The 25,156-nt window shown below is 44.5% G+C and overlaps 2 protein-coding genes across 15 annotated transcripts in view; one reads left to right on the forward strand and one right to left on the reverse strand.

Moving 5' to 3' along the window:
• The window catches only part of LOC124096478 (zinc finger protein 781), a 74,920-nt gene extending 60,820 nt beyond the window's left edge, over positions 1-14,100 (reverse strand). For all 9 annotated transcript variants that reach the window (XR_009227335.1, XR_009227334.1, XR_009227338.1 and 6 more), the window contains exon 1: positions 13,722-14,100. Coding sequence is in view for 3 of the 9 variants with exons in the window: in XM_046450378.2 (XP_046306334.1) it covers positions 13,722-13,749 (28 nt within the window). In the remaining 6 variants the exon portion in view is untranslated. The remainder of the gene's footprint in view (positions 1-13,721) is intronic.
• A 7,716-nt stretch (positions 14,101-21,816) lies between these two features.
• The window catches only part of Inpp5f (inositol polyphosphate-5-phosphatase F), an 87,059-nt gene continuing 83,719 nt past the window's right edge, over positions 21,817-25,156 (forward strand). For 2 of the 6 annotated variants that reach the window (XR_009227340.1, XM_046450281.2), the window contains exon 1: positions 21,817-22,106. Coding sequence is in view for 3 of the 6 variants with exons in the window: in XM_046450281.2 (XP_046306237.1) it covers positions 22,010-22,106 (97 nt within the window). In the remaining 3 variants the exon portion in view is untranslated. The remainder of the gene's footprint in view (positions 22,107-25,156) is intronic. The other 4 variants (XM_058581341.1, XM_058581340.1, XM_046450280.2 and 1 more) reach the window with 3 other exon arrangements.

Below are 25,156 nucleotides of genomic sequence, written 5' to 3' on the forward strand. Positions count from 1 at the left end.
GGCATCCATACATGCTGAGGCACCCCCAACCACACCTTTCATAACTACGCCTGATCCCTACTGTCGACCGAGTATATAGGTGTCTTTTATTTAGATCGTGGGTTTTGAGAAAAAAACAAGGATGATTGGGAGTGAGACGACCTCTCTGCCTTGGTTAATCTCTATGGGCTTCTGCCCCTTCTGCAGGCTTCTGCCCCTACTACGTAGTCCCAGCCGGTGCCCAAGTGCATCTACAGGCTCATGCTTACCCAGCGGTGGTGATGACCCCCTGAGCGGAACTGTCCTCTCAATTAGGTGATACTAGAGACTGGGTGACACCCCACCTCTAAACTCACCTCCTACGTCTCACTGTGGGTAACTCTACATCCATTCCTTCCCATAGTTCCCTAGGCCTCCTGGCTAATCTAGGCTCTCTCACACCCTGGACTTAAACCCCCAAAACTTATCTGCTTGGGCAATCAGATGTAGCCTCAATATCCTTTGGATAAAGACTCTAAATGGCCGCTTAATGGCACTCTAGATCCCAATATTATCAAGCGATCTTTTCAACTATTGTGAGCGTTTGGGAAAATGGAAAGAGATATCATACATTCAGCCTTTTTCTGTCTACGTTCTAAGCCCTCTCTCTGCAACTCTGGCTCTCCTGCACAAGTCCTCTCAGCTCTCACCTCCCCTACGCCTGCTTCCAAAGGGACAGAAGATCCTACCCAAGACTCCTTCTCCTTTGGCCCAGCAGATGAGCCCCCACCATACCACAATTCTCTTTCTAATGAAGCCTCTGCAGCAAGTCCCCTCAGCCCCTCCACTCGTCTCTCCTCCCACCACACGGTCACAGGCTGCCGCTGCCCAACTTGCATCTGTGTCCTCTGTGCTAGTTGGCTGGGGTAGATGGTGCAATCTGGGTTCATGTGCCTTTCTCTTTGTCAGATCTTTCACTGACAGAAAAGCAGCTTGGGTCCTATACTTCAAGTCCCACCACATATATCAAAGAGTTTCGGTATCTGACCCAATCATGATTTGATCTTCCAGGATGGCCGTATAATCTTATCTAACATCCTCCTGCCCAAGGAGGGCAGGCAAGTTTGGGAGAAAGCTAGAAATTATGCTGATGAGATACGTCAGACCTCCCCTGCCCATCTGATTGGCACTGAAGCACTCCCTGATCATACCCGAGTTGGGATTATAATTCGCCTAGATGAATAACTAGTAGAAACCAATTTATTACTTGCCTCATGGCAGGACTTAGAAAGGCAGCCCATAAGGCTACCAGTTATGAAAAGCTCCAGGAAATGATTCAAGATAAGAATGAAACCCTTCAGCATTTTTAAATCGCCTGACCAAGGCTTTATTACAATATACTAATCTGACCCTGAGACTCCAGATGGGAGACAACTACTAATGACCTACTTTTTCTCCCAGAGTTTCCTGATATTAAGGCCAAATTAAGGTGCCTCAAGTGGGGGGCCCTAACTCCCCAAGCTGAGATTTTGAAGGTGGCCTTTAAGGTATATAATGAGACGAGAGGGTCCAAAAGCAGAAATATCAGATGCTCGCTCATGCCATCTGTCTGGCCTTAGCATCTGTCCCTGGTTCCACTGGCCTATGGAAGGTCCCTCAGGACTGCCCAGACCCTGTTTTAATGTGGTCAGATGGGTCACTGGGCTTGTACATGTCCTAGGCTTTGCAAGCCTCTGGGTCCTTGTCCTAAATGCCATCAGAAGGGACACTGGGCTGTTGACTGTCCCCGAGATTATAATGGCCCTTCAGCCATCCAGCCCTTCTGGTTTCCCTTTCCAACTCGTAGGACTGGTTGCAGAGGACTGATGAGGCCCAGGTCCCCATCACCTGACCACTACCATCAGTCTGCAAGAACCCAAGGTAACTCTGTGTATTTCAGGTAGACCTGTCTTCTTCCTCCTAGACACTGGGGCTACATATTCAGTCCTCAAGGAGTTCTGGGGGCCTACTATTCACTCTATGAGGCCTACTACTCGTTCTATGTCAGTAAAGGGTGGACCTTACCAACCCTTACAGACACATACATACTTTGCGCTTTTGGCTCTCTAATTTTTACCCACTCCTTTTTGGTCATTCCACAGTGCCCTGTTCCCCTTATTGGAAGGGACATCCTCACAAAGTTGGGGGCTATGCTTTCCTTCTCCCCTCATACATGCTTCCATCCAGACTCACCTGCCGCTCCCCTGATCCTCACCCTGACCTTAGGACCATCCCTATTCTGTCTGCCAGTGCCAAGGTGGACCCTACTGCCTGGGATGTTTTAAGTCCTTCTATCGCCTCACACCACGGACCCATTCATATCTATCTCAAAGACCCCATCCATTTTCTGGTACCTGCTCTCCCAACAAAAACTCCTAGGCTTACAGCTTATCATTCAAGACCTCTTGCAAAAGGAATCTCCTAGACCTACTAATTCCCTTTAAAATACCCCCATCTTGGCAGTAAAAAAGCCCAGTGGTTCCTACCACTTGGTCCAAGATCTCCGTTCCTTCAACTCTGCAGTTGTCCCAATCCATCCTGTGGTAACCAACCCTTAAACCTTTTTCTCCACCATTCCTTCTGGGACCTCTTACTGCTCAGTGCTAGACCTGAAAGATGCCTTCTTCTCTATTCCCCTCCATTCTGACTCTCAAGACATTTTCATCTTTACATGGAATGACCCTGAGTCTTATAACTCCATTCAGCAGATGGGGACAGTTCCCCCCAAGGGTTCTAAGACAGCCCTCATCTTCAGACAGGACTAGGCTAAGGGCCTAACATCCATACATCTCACTCAGTCTATGGTGCTACAGTATGTTGATGACCTCCTTCTTTGCAGTCCCTCCTTTGAGGTCAGCTATCAGGACACCTATAAACTTAACTTCCTTTCTGCCCGTGGCTATAGGGTTTCTCCATCCAAGATACAGCTTTCCTTGGCAATGGTAACATACCTAGGCTTTCTCCTGAGCCCTACACACAAACCCATTACGGTTGATACAAAGGCCTTATCGCTAATATACCAACACCCTCAACTAAGGAAGAAATTCTCTCCTTCCTAGGTATGGCAGGATTCCTCAGAGTTTGGGTTCCTAATATTGGATGTTGGCTAAGCCTCTATATGATGCGGCCTGGGGCCCCCTCTCTGAACCCCTATTGCCTCTGTTACAAAGCCTTCACCAGGCTCCAGCAGGCCCTCCTCCAAGGCCCTGCTCTCCATCTCCCTGATCTCACACAACCACTTCACCTTTATGTGGCTGAAAAGCAGGGATTTGCTCTAGGGGTCCTCAGACACATGCTGGGGCCAATCTCTGCCCCTGTGGCTTATCTATGGAAGGGTCTGGACCCTACTGTTTGAAGATGGGCTGCAGCCTCTACACTCATTAATGAGTCAAAGAAACTTACCTTTGGGGCCCCACTCACCATCCTGGCTCCCCATACCCAAAGGAACTCCTCACCTACAAGGGCTTACGTTCCTTACCCCCTGACGCCTTTTATCTCTATAGGTTTCCCTGGTGGAAGATCCCAGTCTTAGTGTCCACACGTGCTCATCTTTAAACCCTGCTACTCTCCTCCTGCTCTTCTCCTCTTACCCATTCATGCATTGAAACTCTGGAGGAGCTTCTTCCACATCCTTCCTACATACAGGAAGCCCCCTTGCCATGCTATAGTCTCTCTAACCTCGGTTGTGGAAACGGCTCCCTTCCCCAATATCACAGCCTTCACTTTGGCAAAGGGAGCCTCCCTCAATGTCTACTATCCCTTGAATTGAATTTAGATTGGACTAAACTCCTTCCCTTGGCTCTTCTTAGGTTATGGGCCCTCCCAAAGAAGCCACTCAACATCTCCGGCTTTGAGCTTCTATATGGACGGCCCATCTCCCTGCTCAGCTCACCACCCTCTGATTCTCCACCACCCCTTGCTCCTCATCTTTTCTGGCCCCTCCTTGCACACATTAGGAACCTTCTTTGGCAATACAGTGATGCTCTTCTGGAAAAGCCTAGTTCCTCTTCTTCCCCTTCCCCCACTCTGTCTCCTGATGACCTGGTACCTTTTAACTATCCCCATCAACAAGTCTCCCTCCTCCTCTCGACTCTCCACAAAATGGACCCTATTGGGTTATTCTTACCACTCCCTCTGTGGCCCATCTTGAGGGCATCCCATATTGGGTTCATAACTCCCGTGTAAAATGGATTTTTCCACCCTTTTATAAAGTGACACCCACAGGCCCTCTCAAGCTGTGTTTCTCCAAGGCTGGAACCCCCAATCTTCCTTTGGTCTCTGGGGACCACCAGCACACTGCAGAACCCTGAGTACCATCCTTCCCTTTTTCATTTTTGCCCTCCTCCCTCATTCTACACTCACCTCCCAGGGGGACCACTGCCAGGATTTACCATTCCAATTTCTAGGAGACTTACAGCAACTTGCTCAAACCACACGAACCATACAACCTCAGCTTGATTCTTTAGCAGAATCCAAGGGGCCTTGATCTTTTTAAGGCCCCAAAAGGCAGACTTTGTCTGTACCTACAGGAGGAATGTTATGTTTATGTCAATCAATCTGCTACAGTAAAGGACAAGATAAAACAATTCCAGCTGGACCTTGGATGTCAGAAACAATAGCTCTCCTCTGCTGAAGGATGGCAGCTTAGTAACCCCCTTTACCACTGGGCACTTCCTTTCCTGAATGTTTGCCCCCTGTGTCATTAGATTGGTTCAAGACCAGATCCAAAAAATCTCTAAACAAACTATAAACCAGTTTTTGTTACAGAAATACCAATCCCTCACCAAATTGGGTGGTGGAGACAGCATTCCACCACCACTCAACCTCTGTCATCATTCCGATGACATTCCACACTCGCCCTTAATGAGGGCTTCAAACACAGCCACCTCCCAGCAGGGGGCAGTTATAGAAGATTGACCTATGTCCCTGACCCTAAGTGGCCCAATAAAAACAAAAAAGGGGGGAATATAAGATCCTTGCTTAGCATCTAGATGGCCATCTTAAGTGGCAGCAGCCATTTTAAGGAAAAAGTTTCAATTTCCCACCCAAGGGCCTTTCTGAGAAAGGCTCAGCATTCCCTCATACCAACCCAACCCCTAACCACCTGCATTAGGACCCACCTGGCTCTGATTCCTGAGCCTCCCTCAAAAAGTTCCAGAACCCAAGCCTGTTTCGCCTCTCTCCGCTATAGAGAGATGGCCTTTATTTGTCAGCTCAACATACAAACACTCGTGTGTATCTCTGCCAGATGGAATTTACAGGAAGGAGGTTAGTACCCAGGGTACACTATCTTTTCTTTTCTCTCTCTCTTTTTTCAAAATTTGTTACTAGCTATACATGACAGTGGAATGTATTTTAAATTTTACACATATATGGAGTACAACTTCCCGTTTTTCTCGTTGTACATGATGTGAAACTACATTGGTTGTGTATTCATAGATGCACATAAGAAAGTGATGCTCAATTCATTATAAGATGTTTTCTATTCCCTTCTCCCCTTCCTTGCCTACAGTCCCCCAGAATACCTTTTCAATAACCACTTTACGAATTTTGTGTTTCTTGCTCTGACCAGAACCATATATAAACTCCCTAATCTGACACACTGTTATGGGCCAGGCTGTGCGGGCAATGACCAAACAGACTCCATTTTACCCTGAGACTCCATATCACGTAAGAAATGCTTCTCCTATGGGAAAGCCTCACCTCTGTACCCATTACTAATTGCCTAGCATAGCGTGTTTGGCAACACAAAATGGCAATTTTTATACAATGTAAAATTGTTCTCTCTTTGGTTCCCATTTTTCTTGGACAATGTATTCTATCATAAATTGATTGTCTAGACATTAGTAACCATTCTCTAATCTGTACTCAACTAGGGTAATTTTGACCCACTTCCCTTCTGCTTGCTTACTGCTGGCTAACATGGGAAATACTAATGTACCCACTGCATTGTCTTGTTAACTGCTCAATTCAGCTTCTATACCTGCTTGCTTGAAGCTATGTCAACCCGTATGTGAGTTTTGAAGTTTTTGCCTTTAAATAGCCTCAAATGTTAAGGCTGGAGGCTGTTTCCGGCCATGGGTGTGGGGGGAGGAAGACTCTTCAATATGGACAGAACTGGGACTTGGTGTGTTTTCTGAGTGACTTGCCTCACAGCACATACTAAAATGGATTTTATGCTATCAGGCCCCCTCCTGAATGGCAGGAGTTCTATTTCTTGTCACTTAAATGAACCCAGCTCTTTTAACCTCTTCCCTTCAGTGATAGTTCATGGTTGTTTTTTTTTTTTTCCCATAGGATTTTATTCTTTAAAATTTGCAAGACAAGAGGAAGGTCCTTGCTTAGCATCTAGATGGCCATCTTAAGTGACAGCTGCCATATTTAAGAAAAAGCTTTGCTTTCTGGCCCAAGGGCATTTCTGAGAAAGGTTCACCACTCCCTCATACCAACCCAACCCTTAACCACCTGCATTAGGACCCACCTGGCTCTGATTCCTGAGCCTGCCCCATAAAAGTCCTGGAACCCAGCTCTGACAAATAAACCTTCGTGTGTCACTCTGCCTGGTCTCCCACTTTCTCACTTTCCTTCCATTAGTGCTGAAACCCGGGATCGGGTTCCTCAATGTGCCCACTCCCCTCTACAAGGGTCACTGAGCATCCCTAGGCCCCTATCCAAATTCTGTCCAGGGACCAGGCCCTCCATTCTGCAGAACGCACTCTCTGCACCCACCACCGGACATTTCAGGTAAGACCCCTGTTTCCGGATTGACCTAAACAATGGCTCAGGAAATGACCTCCGATCATCTAGCACTCCCAGGATTACCATGTGGTCAGGGGCATCACCAGCCACAGCTTTCATAGCTATGGCTGATCCTTACTGTCGACCAGGTCTATAGGTGATCTTTTACTTGGGTCCTGGGTTTTGAGAAAATCACCAAGGGTGATTGGGAGTTGTTCCTTGTGAGACCTCTTGGCCTTGGGTTAATCTCTATGGCTTCAAGAACTTCACAGAGTTTATCATCATGGGTAGATTGTGGCAAGTGTCTATTTTCTTTCTTTCTTTTTTTTAAACATTTTTATTTTTAGTTATAGGTGGATACAGTGTCTTTATTTTGCTTTATGTGGTGCTGAGAATGGAACCAGTGCCTCATGCATGCTAGGCCTGTGCTCTACCTCTGAGCTATGACCCCAGCCCAAGTGTCTGATTTCTATATGTCCTATTTCATATTGTGAATAGAGAAATGATTCACATTTTGTAGAGCAATTTGGATGGATCCCAAGGATGGGTAGAGAATACTAGGGAAAGGAGAAAAGAGTAGGTAAGCTGGTGATAAAATCTTTGGTTGGTCCTCTGGGCTGAACTGTGTCCCTCTAAAATTGTCATGTTGAAGTCCTAATCCCTCATACCTCAGATTATGACGGCATTTGGAGATAGGTACCTTAAGGAGCTAATTAAAATAAAATGAGGTCAGTAGGATGGACCCTAGTTCTTTTTTTTAGTTCTGGGGATTGAACCCAGAGGTGCTAACCACTGAGCAACATCACCAGCCCTTTTTTAAAATTTTGTGACAGGTCTCACTAGGTTGCTTACAGCCCCCTAAATTGCTGAGCCTGGCTTTGAACCTGCAATCTTCTTGCCTCAGCTTCCTGAGTCATTGGGATTACAGGCTTGCATCACCATACCCAGCTGGACTCTAGTTCAATATGACAAGTGTCCTTATAAGAAGAGGAGATTAGGACTGGGATTGTGCCTCAGTGGTGAGCGCCCGCCTAGCATGTATGAGGCCCTGGGTTCCATCCTTAGCACCACATAAAAATAAATAAAATAAAGGTATTGTGTCCAACTACAACTAAAAAATACATATATTAAAAAAAGAAGAGATTAAAACACACACAACAATAGATTGAAAGACCAGAATGTGAAGACACAGCATGAGGGAGCCAACCAAAAGCCAATGAGAGACGCCTCAGGAGAAATCAACCTTGACCTTGGATCCCAGCCTCTACAACTACCAGGAGATACGCTTTTGTTGGCTAAGCCTCCCAGCCTGTGGCACTTTGTCATAGCAGCTCCAGCAGGTTAACACAGCTGGGTCTTCGCCATCTGCTCTTCCCTGCCCTGGAGCTCAGTTTGAAGGGCAGAGTATGAGGGAGAAAAAAAGTGACAGAGCTATCTATTTGGACACCTGCTGGATACAGCTTTGAAAGCTCTGAGCAAGTCATCAGATAAAGGCTGGCCAACAGCGAAGGAACCCTTCTTGAGGACAAGCAAGGAGAGAAATGTGGGTAACGGCAAAACACATTCAGGTTGGCTGGGCAGAGGGAGCTGGCTGCAGACATCCACACTTCAGCAATTTGGTTGCTGTCATACTCGGATCCCTGATGGCCAATGTTCTACTTTTCCTTAAGAGTAAATAGATCTGTAGCCTCTAAAAATAGAAGGAAACAGTACAATTAATTTGTACAGGCTTCTGTTACTCTCTGCATGACTTTTTCTGAGTGACAGAAGGAATTGGTGTATTCAAAGGGGCAGTAAAAGGAAATGAAGCCATCCCAAAAGGCAGCAAATCTCTCCCAGCAAGTGGGCGTGGTGGGGCACACCTGTAATCCCAGCTACTTAGGAGGCTGGGACAGGAGGATTGTAGATTCAAGACCAGCCTCTGTACATGAGCAAGACCCTGTCATAAAAATGAAAAATAAGAAGGGCTGAGGATGGAGCTCAATGGCAGAGCGCCCCTGGGTTCAATCCCCAGGACTGCACTAAAAAATAAATAAATAAAAGCAAATTGTCCTGGGGACTTGTTCTGGGTTTAACAGTTCCTCCCTCCGGCTGCCAAATTCATGTCCACCAGGAACCTGTCAATGGGACTTTACTTGGAATATGGGGCTATTTCCAGATGTAATTAATTGTTAAAATGAGATTGAAATCTAATATGACTGATGTCCTTTTAGAAAGAGGAGATCTGAATGCAAACAAAGAGGAGAAAAAGGCTATGTGATTATGAAGGCGAAGATTGCAATGTCACAGCTGCAAGGCAAGGAGAGGCAAGGATGATCAGAAGGCACCAGAAACTAGGAAGAAACAAGACTCTTCCCTGACAGCCTTTAAAGAAAGCATGGCCCTACCAGCGGTTTTTTGTTTTGTTTTGTTTTTGCTACAACCGATTGAACTCAGGGGCAGTTGACCACTGAGCCACATCCCCAGCCCTATTTTGTATTTTATTTAGAGACAGGGTCTCACTCAGTTGCTTAGCGCCTTGCTTTTTGCTGAGGCTGGCTTTGAATTCATGATCCTCCTGCCTCAGCCTTTCCAATTGCTGAGATTAGAGGAATGTGCCACCGTGCCTGGCCCGGACTTGGCCCTTGCCTGTACTTTGATTTTGAACTTCCATCCTCCAGAATTGTGAGATAATAGATTTCTATTGTTTGAAGCCACCCAGTTTACAGCACCCGGTCTGGCAGCCCTGGGAACTGAGAGCAGGGACATAGTGCCGGACAAGCGCTTGCTGGCTCCTGATATCCAGATCCCCTGTAGCCACAGGTTCAAGGGAGGCATTTCAAAAGTATCTGGCACAGGCCTCTAGAAACAATTCTCCCCTCCTCCTTCACACACACTGCATGCTAAAGATGAGATCCCATTGATCCAGTGCGGTGGGTTGGATTTCTACGGAGTGGAAGATGATCACCACCAATGCCCCAGGCAAGTGGAACTAGCAAGTTTTGAGAAAGTGATAGAGAACAGACTTCTCCAGAGAGAAGGTGACCTGGGGGGGGGGGGGGGGGGCGGAAGCCTGTGGGAGGGGTGCTATTTGCCCTTTTTTAGAGCCCTCAGAATTCCTCTTTTTCATCAATCATGTCTTTCCTTTCTTCCCGGTTTATGTGCCTAGGAGCACAAACGTGGAAGTTCTTTAAATCTTTTTTGAAAAATAACTGTCAGCAATCCTTTGTTCTCTCCTTAAAAAACAATTGTTGCCCTCTAGTCTCTCATCATGTTTACCCATGTTGACTGCTTGATTTAAAGAAAACAATTGTTAACCAGCTTTCTCTTTGCTGATGCACATCATTCTTGTCTACACTGACTGCCTGACTTTTCCCCTGCCTCACCATGAGAGCTGCTCTTTAGAGTCTTTGTCAGGAAATAAGATAACACAAAAGCTTTCAAACTAGAGAGTGCATTCCAGACTGTGAGGGGATTATTTTTCCTCTGGTGTAAAGAATTTTCCTCACAATATTCTGAACCAGCAGAATAGCAGCTTAGGAATGTAAATCAGCCAAATTTTCAAAACACTGTCTCTTAATGAGATAGAATTATCATTTAGCAACAGGAATAGGAAGGTAAGTGTTAGAATTGCAATGTTTTCTTAAATCATTTCTTTCTCTTCATTTTTTTAGTTGGGGGTCTTGCCATGTTGCCCAGCATGGTCTCGAACTCCTGGGTTCAAGCAATCCTCCCATCTCAGCTTCCCAGATAACTGGGACTATAGGCAAGTGCCACCACGCCCAGCTTGTTTTCTTAAATCTTTTAGAGATAACTTGAAGTATGAAGCCCTGGCTTTCATGTTTGCTGGATGGAATGCTTTTTTTTCTGCCAAAAGGGATTGTGTGAAGATTATTAGCAAGGTGTACCTTTGAAGTTGATTGTAAGTGAAATACTTCCTTGTAGGTTGTAAATTACCCAAGAGGCTGGGTGGTGTGGTGGGAATCATGTTGGATTAGAAATTCTGAGGTTGGATTCCAGGAAGTCTGATGTCAGAAATTCGCTGCAACTTGCTGGGGTCTTCATAAACCCAGACAGGTGATGGCTGCTGTTCTCTATCCTTGATGGAATGGAGGGAGAGTGAGGAATTGGCTCTTGCAGTGAGTGCAATAGTGTCCCCCCCACACACACCGAAAAGAAGTCCAAGTCCTGATTCTTGGTACCTGAATGTGCTTTATTGGAAAACAGGGTCTTTGCAGATGCAATGAACTTAAAGATCTCAGGATGAGACTTAGATGGCCCTTAAATTCAATGGTTGGTGTCCTTAGAAGAGACACAGGGGAGAAGGCCATGGGAAGAGCCATGTAAGGACAAAGGCAGAGATCAAAGACATATGCTATAGGCCAAGGAACACCAAGGATTGAGGGAGCCACCAGAAGGTGGGAGGAAGGCATGAACTGAATTCTCTCTCAGAGCTTCTAGAAGGCATCACCCTGTTGACACCTTGAGTTTGGACTTCTGGTATCCAGACCAGTGAGAGAATATATTTCTGTGGTTTGAAGCCACCAAGATTGTGGTCATTTTTGTGGCAGCTCTATCAAATGAATACAGTCCCGTACAGGGTAGAAGGGCACTGTCACAAAGGTCCTCTCCCCCGGTGACCCACAGGTAATCATCACCATACCCAATGATGAGAAGCCAGACTAAACACACACAGAATTCTAATAAGAGTTGTGTTGATTTCCTATGGCTGCTGTAATGAATTACCACAAACCTGGTAAGGTAAAACCACTCATTTTTATTTTCTTACATGGTCCAGGAACTCAGAAGTTCACAATCAGTCATGCTGGGCCAAAATCAAGGTGTCAATGGGACCTGGTTCCAGAATCTAGGGGAGAATCAATTTCATGCCACTTCCAGATCTGGTAGCTATTAGTATTGACTTCTGGTCACACCATGCCCATCTTCAAGGCCAGCATCTTCACATCTCTTTCAACTCTGTCTTTACATTGTGTTCTCTGTGCATGTCAAATTTCCCTCTGATAATCTGTGCAATTATCCTGCCCACCTGGATTATTCAGGTTAAGATTCTAAATCTTATCTGCAAAGACCCATTTTCCATATAGGTAACTATAGGCTCCTAATATCTTTGTGGCCATTTTTCAGCTAGTCACAGGGGTTTAGATGGTACTTTTATTAACATGTCAGATAAAGCCATACAGTGATAGGCCTGGAAACTTACCTTCATTTAACTTACTCTTTTGCTCCTACCACTCATGGTGAGGTTGGGGTGGGTTGGAGCAAGGCCTCTCAGTTTAGGTCTTCAGAGAATATTCTAAATGAATCCTACCTGTTTTCTCAATTCTATTTTCTACACTCCTTCTTCCAGTGTGACAAATCCCATCCCCTGATTTAAAAATTCTACTCCTCCCCGCAGTTTAGGACCTGCCCCTTTTCTCCCCAGGAATCCTGTGATCTCTTCCAATTCAGCTCTGACAACTCGAGGTTGGGGTTAGGAGCTTGGACCCCTATGGTTGGGGGCATATCGTGGTAACTTGCTGCCTCCAGCAACAGTGCTCTGACCTCACGTGGCCGTGACCAGGTTTCTCATGGATCACCCAAGGACAAGCACACCTTGCCATTGAGTACTGCATATCTTCCTAAAACAATCCAGTCTAACATTACACATAAAAACATTTCCCTCCTATTAATAGTACTTTTGAATCCATTCCTGGAAAATCTATAACCCTACCATTATTGAATCAAAGATTCTTTCCAGCTCTATTTTCACTCTCAGGGTTCCACATGCACTGGGAATAGCTCTGCCTGAGTCACTGGGATGCATGGTGCCATGGTTGAACACACAGTTTCCAACCTCTAAATTTATCTCCCAATGGAAGTGTGTGTGTGTTCATCCAGCTACACAATTATGAATGCATTAGAAAACTGGAAGGAGCAGAAAGTGAGTATAAGCTCAGAAAAGGAGGAGGGGCTAAAATGATATAAGAGAATGGTCAAAGAGGGGAGGACAAATCAGGAAGAAACAATGAGCAGGCAGGAAATCCTCCTGGGAGGGAGAAGCATAGAAAGCTCTTTTATGCTAGTGTTGGGATCAAGGCTCTTGGTTCCTGAAGCACTTGCAAATTCGAAGGGTCCTCAGAAAGATCACAAAATTATAAATACAGAATTAGGACATACAGAAGTATGTCTGGAGGACATACAGAAGTCTTAAAATTTGAGTTTCATTAGCTTCTGGGCACATCCTCTGTCTTTGGCTGGGAATGCAGGGGAAAACCTTACACATAAAATTTTAAAAATTTTTAGTTGTAGATGGACACAGTACCTTAATTTTGTTTATTTTTATGTGGTGTTGAGGATTGAACCCAGTGCCTCACACATATCAAGCAAGTGCTCTACCACTGAGCCACAACCCCAGCCGATAAAGTAGGTTTTAAAGAAAACTGTAAAACAATATTATTATAATACTTTATAGTTTAGGACACCTTTTCAAAGGCCCCCCTCCCTCCTGTACTAGGACTTGAACCCAGATATGCTCTTCCACTGAGCTCCACTCCCAGTACTTTATTATTTTGAGACAGGTTCTCACTAAGTTGCCCAGGCTAGCCTTGAACTTGCAATCCTCCTGCCTCAGCTTCTGGAGTTCCTGAGCATCTGGGATTACAGGTGTGCGCTACCATGCCTGGCTCAAAGACTTTTGCTTCATTCAATCCTGAGAAGAGCCCTGAAAAGACAATTTTGTATTTTGTCCCATTTTATATAAAGGAAAGTGACATTGAGATTTGGGATATTTGCCTCAGCACACTGGCTGGTTAGTGATGGTGGTGGTGGGGGCAGCGTGGGCTGGGACCTTGGTGACACTTGCCAGTGTTGAGAGTCTATGTGTATGAGATCCACAACTAGCAAGCACTTCTGCTTACCAAGGCTGGGCAGAGGGCTGGAGGAGACCAAGACAAGGCTAGATCACAGGGTTCCCCTCAGCTGCCTGCCACAGCATCGGTTCAGCTTACCTGTTTCCATCCCTGCCCTGGTTCTCATGGCCACGCTCCACAGGCAGCACCGGAAGTAATTTGCTCCTAATAGGCAGGGTCAGCAGTAAACAGGAATGGTGAGGCTCTGGGGAATTGCTTCAGAGCCTGCTTGTCCATCTCTGCAGGCAGCTCCCAGTCCCTGAAACTTGCTGTCCTCCTCTGAACCAGACTCTCAGTTCCAGTCAGGAAATCACAGGGGAGAAGTCCAGAGACTAGTCTGCAGCCTTTGAATGTCGGGGCCCCAAATAAAATTAAAATTGTCTACAGGCCACATTTTGTTCCCATTCAGAACCAGAATACTTTTCCTGTATCCCAAGAGGAAGCCGCTTTCACACTGCAGTGAAGCGGCAGGCTTTGTTCATGGTTGAGGTTCCCACCCCCCCCCCGCCCCCACCCCCAGCCCCGCCTCTGGCTTAACTTTGTGCCATAACTTCCCCTTTCCCAACCTCCAGAGAAGGCCAGGCCTTGCCAGGGGAAATACCCTTGAGTGGCTTAGTGAGATTCCACAACAAAGAGCTAGAAAAGAGGCCCAGGAGAGAAAGCCAGATGGATTTCTGAGAGAAGAGATAGTGGGGTATTTGTACTACAGGATAAAGGTGAAAAGAAGAGAAATAAGATTAAAAAAAAAATGTACAGAGGGCTTTATCGTATTTGAGAAATACACCACACAAAACACTTGATTTTTTTCACATTATTTTTAATTACATGAATGCCTTTTTAAAAAATTATTAACTCAGTGCTGGCCTGGACTGAATCGTTTGTGCTGTATGTAGCTTTATAAACATCATACCTACACGTTAGAATCCTGATGATTAAATCAGAGAATAGCAATGAGAAAAGTCATGAGAAATTGCGCATCGCTGGGAGTGGAATGGAGTGGAATGGAGTGGAATGTCACTTAAAGGTTAAGATCTTGCCACACTTGAGAAGTTAAGTGGGAACACTCTAATCCTGAAATTGGAGTGAGGGCCACATTTAGGAAAAAGATGTATTTGTCACATTTTTGCAGCTGGTTCCTGGTTACCCCTCACAGTTAAAAACATTACCTTGGAAATTTGGAAAATCCCCTCACCCCACCCCCAAACCTTCTGTGCTCATTCAGTCAGGAGCCATCTAAACACCCCCACCCAACATACCCCACCCAGGCCACCCCGTCTACTGCGGTCTTCAGGCTCATAGAAGGATTGCTGTAAAATTGAGGGGGAAGACTGCAGCCGTAATAGGAAAACCAAAACGTCGTATTTCCTTGTCACTTGTGCTGCTCTTTACTAACTACAAAACACCATGTTATTGTCTTTAAGAGGGAGAAGAAACAAGAAGTTAAAAATCCACTGGACAGCTTTTTCAAGGATGTGTAGACCTGCTACACGAATAGTTTTCTCCCTGTTGTTTTCTGATGCAACGCAAAGCATTGTTTAAAAAAGTCTCTAAAACGATTATCTAACAGAAGGCATTTTTTGACAGTTGTTATTGACTTGTGATGGTACAGGCCCTGACAGGCCATCAGTCTGAGCACTGCAGTCTGCAGATGCAGAATGAACCACACTATTGCTGTGGCTATGAAAAGATGGCAGGAAAAAATTCCATTCTTTTTACTCCATTTAAAAGAGTGTCTGGCATGTGAAGGTGGCTTACATCCTCAATTGTACCACTCTTTGACAGCGTTTAAGATAGCAAAGCTCAAAAATATTATGAAGAATGTGTATGAAAAATAACTAAAAAGAATTATGCCCTTGGATTTCCAGCTTGCAAAGGCAGAAGGGTCTACAGTCTTAAGTAATAAATTGCCTTCTTTGAATGTGGTGGAGAAATGAGATATATATATGCACATACACATCTAGGGGTTTTTATATAATTTAAAACATTGAAAGCAAATGATCAAAAAAAAAATCAAAGTAGTATACAGGAATATAATGTGCAAAGGAAAAGTGTCTATCTTTCTTCCTACATTCCTGATTCCCACTTGTTGTTACCCCATCTCCATTCCTATTCTCCACTCCTATTCCTTAGACACTATATATATATATATATATATATATATATATTTTTTTTTTTTTTTTGGGGGGGGTGGGTACTGGGGATTGAAAACAGAGGTGTTTTACCACTGAGCTATATCCCCATCCCTTTTTATTTTTTATTTTGAGACAGGGTCTCATTAAGTTGCTTAGGGTCCGGGTAAACTGCTAAAGCTGGCCTCAAACTTGCAATCCTCCTGCCTCAGACTCCTGGGTCACTGGGATTACAGGGATGTGCCACTGTACCTGACCAATGTGACCATACTTTGTGTTTTGTTTCAGAGATGTTCTGGGATTATAAAAATATAACTTCTTTCTGACTTCTCTCCCTCTCTCTCTCTCTCTCTCTCTCTGTCTCTCTCTCTTTTTGTGGTGCTGGTGATTGAACCTAGGGCCTTGTGAGGAGGCAAGCACTCTATCAACTGACCTATGTCCCCAGTCCCCTCATTTCCCTGTTTAAAAACTCTAAATGAGGGCCTGGGGTTGTAGTTCAGTGGTGGATCACTTGCCTCGCATGAGTGAGGCACTGGGTTCAAAACGCAGCACCACATGAAATAAATAAAGATATTTTGTCCATCTACAACTAAAAAAAAAATTCTTAAAAACCCCTAAATGAGATACTATAAAATTATATTCTGCAACTTAGATTTTTTTTCTATTTAACAGCCTATCTGTTATAGTGCATTTTTGTCACATTAGCTTATTTAGAACTATGTAATTTTTTTTAAAAAAATGTTTTTTTAAACTGAAAAGAAAATGCATAACAGAAATGAAGTTATAAGAGACAGCTGGTCTTAGAGAAATATGAAATAATTACTATAAAAAGTTAATTATCTTTCCTCTGCAAGGAGAGAGGAGAAATACTCAGGTGCAGGAAACACATTTTCTTTTTCTCACACTCTTGTGTGAAAAAATTAGTAAGGTAGTTTAAACAATAACTTAGGTCCTTGAAAATTTTATCAGGTCACACAATTTAAAAGTCAGTACTTAAAGAACAGTAGATGGTCTTTTACATAAAACAAAATGATCTCTTTTAGACCAACATGACAGTCTCCTTATTAGAGACTTCCCTCTTTTAGTCTATGATGCTTCTTAATTGAACAACTTCATATAGGTCAAAGGCTCCAAAATGGTCGTTACAATTTCCAGTTGTCCTTAAAAAAACCATGGGAGGAGAAAGAGAAATCCATGAAAACTTGGCTGATGATTGGCCAAATGTAAACATTTGGTTTATATCTTAGATTGTTCTGGCTAAAACAAAATGTCATAGACTAGGTGGCTCATAAACAACAGAAATTATTCCTCACAGTTCTGGAGGCTGGGAAGTTAAAAGATTAAGATGCTGGCAAACTTGGTGTTTGATGAGGGCTTTCTGGTATATAGCAGACACCTGTTTTCTTGGTGTGTCCTCACATGACTAAAGGAGCAAGACACCTCAGCAAGTACTCTTCTGTAAAAGCACTAATGCCATTCATGAGCTAATTACTTCTCCAAAGCCTGGCCTTCTAGTACTATCACCTTGCCATTAGGGCTTCAATATATGAATTTGGGGAATGGGGAGGATATAAATATGCAGTCCATTGCATTCTGTCCCTAGGATTTCCCAAAGAAACAACCCATAACTTGTATGTGTGTGTGTGTGTGCGTGTGTGTGTGTTTATTAATTCTGGGGATTGGCTCATGAGATAATGAAGGTGAGAATTTCCTTGTTCTACTGTCTGGCAGTTGGAGAAACAGGAAAACATTGTGGCATGATTCCCAGCCAAATCTGAAGGCCTAAGAACCAGAGAAACCAAAGGTGTAAGTCTTAGTTCACGTCCTGAGTTTTGAGAACCTGGGGCTCAGATATCTGAGAGAGAAAAAGGTCAATATCCCAACTCTAACAGGAAGCCAATTTGCCCTTCCTCTGCATTCTTTTTTTTTTCCAGGTTTTTTTTTTTTTAGTTATACATGGACTCAATAACTTTATTTTGTTTATTTATCTTTTGATGTGGTGCTGAGGATCGAACCCACTGCCTCATACATGCAAGACAAGTGCTCTGCCACTGAGCCACAACCCCAGCCCCCCTTCCTATGCATTCTTGTCATATCCAGCTCTCAATGAATTGAATAATGGCCATCCACAACTTCTTTATTCAGTCTACCAATTTAAATGCTCATCACTTCTGGAAACATCCTCACATGCACCCAGAAATCATCTTTTACCAGCTTTCTGGGCATCCTTTAGCTCAGTGAAGTTGACACATAAAATTAACCATCATGTGGACTGGGGATATAGCTCAGTGGTAGAGCAATTGCCTACTATCTCCAAGGCCCGGGTTCTACCCCCAGCACCACAAAATAATAAAAAAATTTAAAAAAATTAATAATCACAGTGTTTGGGGCCCTTTTTAAAAATAATATTTATTTTTTAATTTTAGGTGGACACAATATCTTTATTTTGCTTTTATGTGGTGCTGAGAATCGAACCCAGTGCCCCACGCATGCTAGGCGAGCATGCTACCACTTGAGCCACATCCCCAGCCCCTGTTTTGGGCCCTTAACCCTAAAGTTAAGCCACCCTGACTGCTGACCTAAGTAATTAGCAGCAGATTTCTCATATACAGACAAGGATGATGAAAGCTCTCATAGATACACATAGAAGCCAGGAGATGATGTTAAAAGTCAAATGCTACTAGAGGACACCAAAGTCTAATCAAAACTCCCAAATCTCAGAGGTAAGTAATAAACCTGACATTGAGGGGCTGCGGGTATAATTGAATGAGAGACTGCTTCTCTGGTATGCAAGGCCTAGGTTCTATTCCCAGTACTGCAAAAACAACAACAACAACAACAAAACCCTGACATTGAAGGGCCAACAAGATAATCAGAGTTAGGTCATTTACCATCATTATTTGTGTGATATTAATTATGTAAATATATTTTCTCACATTCATTGATTTCTGTACTGGAAGAACTCTTTGTGATTGTCTCTTCTAATAAGGACTACAAGGGATTAAGTGACTTGATCAGGATTACACAGAACTGGCTAGAACCCAGCTTTTTTAATGAATATACTTAAATTAGTAAAAGTATGTCACATGTGTAAAAGAAGATAAATAATATGTACAATGATCATCAATGTTTTAAAAAAAGTAGAATAGCATCACAAAAACTTTCCATTATAGGGCTGGGGACATAGCTCAGTTGGTAGAGTGCTTACCTTTCATGCACAAGGCCCTGGGTTCAATCCCCAGCACCACAAACAAACAAACAAAAAAACTTTCCATTATAACCTGGGTGACACCAGGCAGGAGGACCTTGAATTAGAAAGCTGGAAGAGGCTGATGAATGCTGGCACAGCCACAGGCCAAGGAAGGGAGAAGTTGCAGTGTCCCTCAAAAACTCCAAAGCAGGAGCAAGGCAAGGTAACTGTCCCGGGAGACTGGGGATGCAACTTGTCCTAGGAATAAAGCATTTTCTTTTTTTTCATCATTCTGCTCAGCTTGCATACTCCTAAACTGAGCTTGCATTTGGAGCTTCACTGAGATAGTAGTCTACATTTGGGCCACACAGATTATAGAAGCATCTTCCTGCCAAGTTTTCCTCTCTCCTAAGGACTCTACTTAACTCTGAATTTATAGGTGACCAACTCCATACATTGGCCTTAATGACTGATTGCTGGTTTTTCAAGCTGCTGTCAGGCAAATTTTTCTAATTAATTTCATTCCAAACAGTAGCACTTAATCCTGGTTGTACATTAGAATTATCTGGGAAGTTTAGAAAAAAAATACTAATGCCAAGACCCTTCCACAGTTAAATTCTAGTTTAATTAGCCTGAGGTCTAAGCATTGGTATGTTTGAAAAACTCTTGGGTGATTCTAATAGGTAGTCAGGGTTGGAATCACTGATTTAAAACATCAGGAGAAAGAAAGGGTTAAGAATATGGGTCCTGGGGCTGAGGCTGTAGCTCAGTGATAAAGTGCTTGCCTTGTATTTGTGAGGCACTGGGTTCAAGCCTCAGTACCACATAAATATAAATAAAGATACTGTGTGTTCATCTCCAACTAAACAAACATTAAAAAAAAAAAAGAAGAAGAAGAATATAGGTACTTTGTTTTCCTGGTGTAGCTACACTGATTAAAGTTTCCTTCATGGCTGGGTGCAGTGGTACAAGTCTGTAATCCTATTGACTAAGGAGGTTGAGGCAGGAGGATCAGCAACTTAGCAAGGCCCTGTCTTAAAATAAAAATAAAAAGAGCTGAGGATGTAGCTCAGTGGAAAAACACCTATGGGTTCAATCCCTAGTACCACTCCCCTCAAAAAAAAAAGAAAGAAAACAAATCCCCAAAACCAACAGAAATCAGGGGAAAAGTTTTAATGAACTAAAAAACATTGCTTTTTTTCATCTTCATGTGATTCTTTAAAAATACTGAAATAATTTGTAGGACATACTGTCTTCAAAAGTTTTTCTCATTACTCATTTTTGCTAAGGAAAGACAACATATGGCTGAATTCAACAATAAATGTGAAACTGATGGTTCTGCTGAAACTTCTTATCCTCATTATCTTTGTTCAAATCGCATACACTTGTAAAGCACTTGCCTTGCATGTGTGAGGCACTGGGTTCAAGCCTCAGCACCACATGAAAAAAAAATAAATATACTGTGTGTTTATTTACAACTAAATAAATATTTAAAAAAAATATATGATACACTAAGCACAATCTCCTTAATACTTATGATTGAGATGTCTGGGCAGCCCACTAGGCACAGTACTTACAGAAAAAGATTCCAGGACATTTTGTTGTTATGGTACTTGTTTTCTGCTATGGAAATTCAACAATGAAATCAGTGTGGAGTGAAATAAGTAGAAATGCAAGTCCTTCCTGCTTTTGGGCCCTCTTATTTTTTGTTTGAGCAGAAGGTGAAAGGTATTACCTCCCTTTTCTTATCACCTTTTTTTTTTTTTTTCATTTCCTTCCAAGGCATTAGAGAAGGCAAGAGATGGGAGAAAGACTCACTGGTTTATGTAACAGGGAGTGTAATAAAAGTTCAATTGCCATCTGAGACCAAGACTTCCCTAAGATTATACAGCTGGACAGACTTGGAGCTGGATTTGGAACTGGGGGCCTTGTTTCCCAAATCCATTCTTTTCAAGGTAATACGGGCCATCTTACCCAGCCAAACTACATGTCTTCCACTTCATTAACTGATTCCCTGAATGAAATATCCTCAAACCCATCATGCTTAATTCAGGCACAATGGTCATCTGTACTTTCTCACCATTTAACGCTGTGCTGCGTGTGAACACTGTGTATTTTTGGTTGTTACATCCTTCTCGTTGATGTGCACTTACTGAATGCCTGTTGTTGTCAAACGTCACAAATTTCTAATAGGAATTGCCTATACTGCCTGTGCTCAGTGGATAGCCAGGCCTGGGATGAAGCCTTTTAGCCAGTACCTTGGGTCACACTTCTGGCTTGCTCTCTTCGCTAGGCTCCCTCTCTGCAGGCACTTGGGCCCTCAGGGACTGTGCCCGAGGAAGAGGGGGACTCAGGGACTCGGCCTGGCTCTTTTTGGGTAAAATGGAAGGAATGAATAACCCGCCGCATGGGAAGGTGGGAGAGTGAGTGGGCCTCTGCCCCAAAGGCCGCGCGGAGGAGGGTGGCTAGCCAGTCCAGCCTGACTCAGCCAGGCGCACAGGGTCCGCCCGAGGCTGCCGCAGGCGGGAAGGCGGTACCGCTGAGGGAAGGGCCGGGGGAAGAGCCCGGGAGCTGGAACCACAGACAAGGGAGGAGGAAAAGCCCAGGGGGAGGTGCTGGGAGCCGGAAAAGCAAAGCGAGCCCGCAATGAGAACGGAAAAGAGAAACGCAGCTGGAAGAGGCAAGGAAGGGGCGGAGCCGGAGAGTCGAGGCGGAGCCAAGGGCGGGGCCTGAGGAGACGTCGGGGGAGGAGCCAGGAAAGGGGTGGGGCCGGTGGGTCGGGGGAGGCTCCTGGGGAGGGCGGAGCCGGGGGTGGGGAGGTGCGGGGGAGGAGCCCGGGAAGGGGAGGTGCCGGGGGAGCGACCTCCTCGGCAGCCGCCGCCGCCGCCGCCGCCGCCAGGGCGCGTTTTCCTCGGGCGGATTGGGCACCGGGGGCTCTCCTCGGGCCAGCTACTCGGCTCTGCGGGTCCTCGACCACTCCCTGAGGCGCGGGCTCAGGCGGTCGCGCAGACGAGGACGCCCTGGGCGCCCCCCGCGGGCCGCCGCCTCCCTCGGCGCGCGGGGCCGGCATGGAGCTCTTCCAAGCCAAGGACCACTACATCCTGCAGCAGGGCGAGCGCGCGCTGTGGTGCAGCCGCCGCGACGGCGGCCTCCAGCTCCGACCGGGTGAGGCGCGCGGTGCCGGCTGGGGCGCCCTGGGCCCGGGCGGGAGCGGAGGGGGCGCGGCCCGGCCCCGCCGAGAGCCGCCGCCCGCGGGCGGGCGAGCTGTCAGTTTCCTGGCGCCCGCGGCCCTGCCCTCTACGGAGGAAAAAGGGCCTGCGACCCTCGCCGCCTGCGCGTCCGGCGCGCCGTCGGGTCCCGGGCCGGGGCCTGGGTACGGGCCGGGGTCCTGCCAGGCGGATAGCTCTGGCAGGCGCTCGGAGGCCCTCGGGCCTCCCCCTGGAGGACTTCTCCCAGCCCTTCGCGAGGTTCTGGGTTCCAGTTCCACCAAGTCCGTGGAACCTTCTATTGCCGTCCATGTGTTCCTAGTGTCTTATTATTGATAAGTGCGGCTTGGTGATGGTTACCTCATGGGCTCTCAATGTGAGGCACCTGTCTTCAATTGTAGTATTACAGTTTGTGTTGAAGAGTTTGGATGTTTAAGAAGTACTGTGGGCCCATGTTTTGGGTGTCCTAAGGCCTTAGAGGAGCCTGGGGCTGCAGCCTTCAGTTTGCTGTAGGGAAGTTTTCGGATGGTAACTGCTGCGCCTGCCCTCAGAGAGCTGACAGTCGGTTCCCTCTGTGAGGGCACAGGCGGCCCCTCCCGCTTGCCAGTCCTTTCTCTTAACCACTCAAGATCTTTTCACTTTAGGAAAAATGGGAGAATTGAGTTTTCAAAAGAAAGAGCCCAGGCATTGGACATTTCCTTGTAATTCTTGCATGCATGCGTCTAGACAAAGATTTACATGGTATGAATTGAAAAATATAAAAAGTTCAAATGAACTTTTCAGATCAGCTTGTCACCATTTATCAGATAGTTTCCAAAGACAGACCCTTTAACCTTATTCCCAATCCCCACAACCTCCTTTTCGCACAGGTGGTGGCATCCTCTTTTTCAGGTGAGGAGCAATGTGCCCAAGAGTTTGTAGAGTTGGGATACTTGATAACAGGGCAGTTTCCATTCTGTCAGAACACTTCTTGGCAGGCCCTGCTGCTTTCTTATGATGTCCTATTAGTTGCTTTGCTACAGCAACAAACTTTTCTTTTTTTCTACACTCTGCCTATATTTTTCTTGCTATTACATTTTATTTCCTCTTCAGAAAGGAGGAGAAACTACTGCATCTACATAAGGTTCCTGATGATCTTGGGACAGACATTGTAGATAAATAATTTTGCCCAGTATTCTGTCATTTTCTCTTTTTTCCTGACTTGATCATTAACCTGGCTTCCCTCCCCCTCCAAATTTGGGTAAAATTCAAGGTTTTCAAAAAAAACAAACTTCTTGGAGTCAAAGACCTTGGACCCTTAGAGCTGGTTGGAAGTTGAGATCATCATGAAGTCATTGGACAGAACCAGCTTCTCTGCATCTTAGTTTTCTCAACTATAACCTGGTCCTAAATTTTGGATTAAGTCATGTGGTTTGGGTTGCTCTTTATCCAGAGTCCATATTGAAAGGCAAACTTAAAACTTTTTTTAAACAAATGAAACAGCTACAGCCTTTGCAGTTATCTAACTTCTTGGAATGTATTGGACCACAGGATAAAATAGACCAATAACCTATAAGAAGGAAGAGGCCTTTATGTTTCAGAAGTAACCACTGTTTTGATCTTTAGATGTTCCCAGTGAATAAAGAATCCCCGAACTTTACCAAATGGTTTATCTTGCTTTGTACTCAATATCCTTCCTAAATATGGCTATTTAAAGTGGCATTTTAATTTACTACATGGTACATATGGGATTATTTGAAATTCTGTTTATTGGACTTGCCTCCCCTATCCTTTATGGCCAGTTTTGCTATTGTTTGTAGGGTCAGCGTTTACAATCTTTGGTTGTTTCCTATTAGTTATTTAACTTAATAGATTACTGACCAAGCCCTTTTCTTTATCACACAGCAGTATGATAAGACCAAAAAAGCTTGTGGACATTGTGATTTTTTTACATGTTGCATTTGAATAGCTGAGACAGGAGTTTTCTTTTTCCTAGAGACATCAGAATAATAAGAATTGATATTTAAGGTTAAAGTGAGATTTAGGCTGGAATGTTTGTTACTCTTAGCCCCTTTTTCTGCCTAGCTGTTTGTGTAATGCAACTCCGAAGCCATCCCCACCTTGTGCTCACCTAAACCTTATGACTGGGGTAGAATTATTGGCCACCTTTATTGTGTTTCCAGGTACTTAGTGTACCTAGTGCACACTTCCATTATAGCCCTTCCTTATTATACCATGTAATAATAGTTTGACCCCCCCACCCCCCCAGTACTAGGGCTTGCACATGCTAGTCAAGTGCTCTATCACTGAGGTACGTCCCCAACCTTTACTTTATTTTGAGAGTCTTGATAAGTTGCCCAGACTGGCCTTGAACTTGTGATCCTCCTGCCTTAGCTTCCCAGGTAATTGTCATAGGCATATTCCATCTCACCTAGTGATAGTTTGTCTCCAGTGGACAGTGTATTCTTCAAGGCAAGGACTACACTTTACTCATCTTGGTATCTTTAGGCTTTAGAATGTTTAGAACACAGAAGACATTTTTTGTTGAGTTGAGCTGAATAAAACTTAGGTTCAAGTTTTCTCTGAGTTAAATCATTGCCTTAAAAAGAAGATGCTATGTTTTGCTTATTACTAATTTTAGGCTATTTTGAGTATCTTTTTAATTGGGCTGGAAAATCTCTGTCCGGCTGGATGAGGAAATATGAAGAAAGGAGTACTTCTGTTTTTTTTTTTTTCCTTGACTGATGTAGCATTGTTTATTTATTTATTTTTTGGGTGGTGCTCCTATTTTTCTTTTTAATGCTGTTAAAGGTCTTTCAATTTTTTCCTAGCTAAATAACTGAGTATTATTTTTCTGATGTTTCAAATAATTCTAAGGCTAAGGAGTAGTCTACATTTAGGCATAGTACTGCGTTTTGATAGATGCTTATGTCTATTGCAGGGTAATAACCACCAGAGAAAAATATTGAGGTTTTAATTTCTCCCAGGAAAATGACAAAACCCTGTGTACATATTCAGTGGTTTCCTGAG

The sequence above is a fragment of the Marmota monax genome, unplaced genomic scaffold (assembly GCF_021218885.2).
Source record: "Marmota monax isolate L192 unplaced genomic scaffold, Marmota_monax_Labrador192_F-V1.1 WCK01_AAM20220418_F8-fsc00004, whole genome shotgun sequence".
NCBI classification, from domain to species: domain Eukaryota; kingdom Metazoa; phylum Chordata; class Mammalia; order Rodentia; family Sciuridae; genus Marmota; species Marmota monax.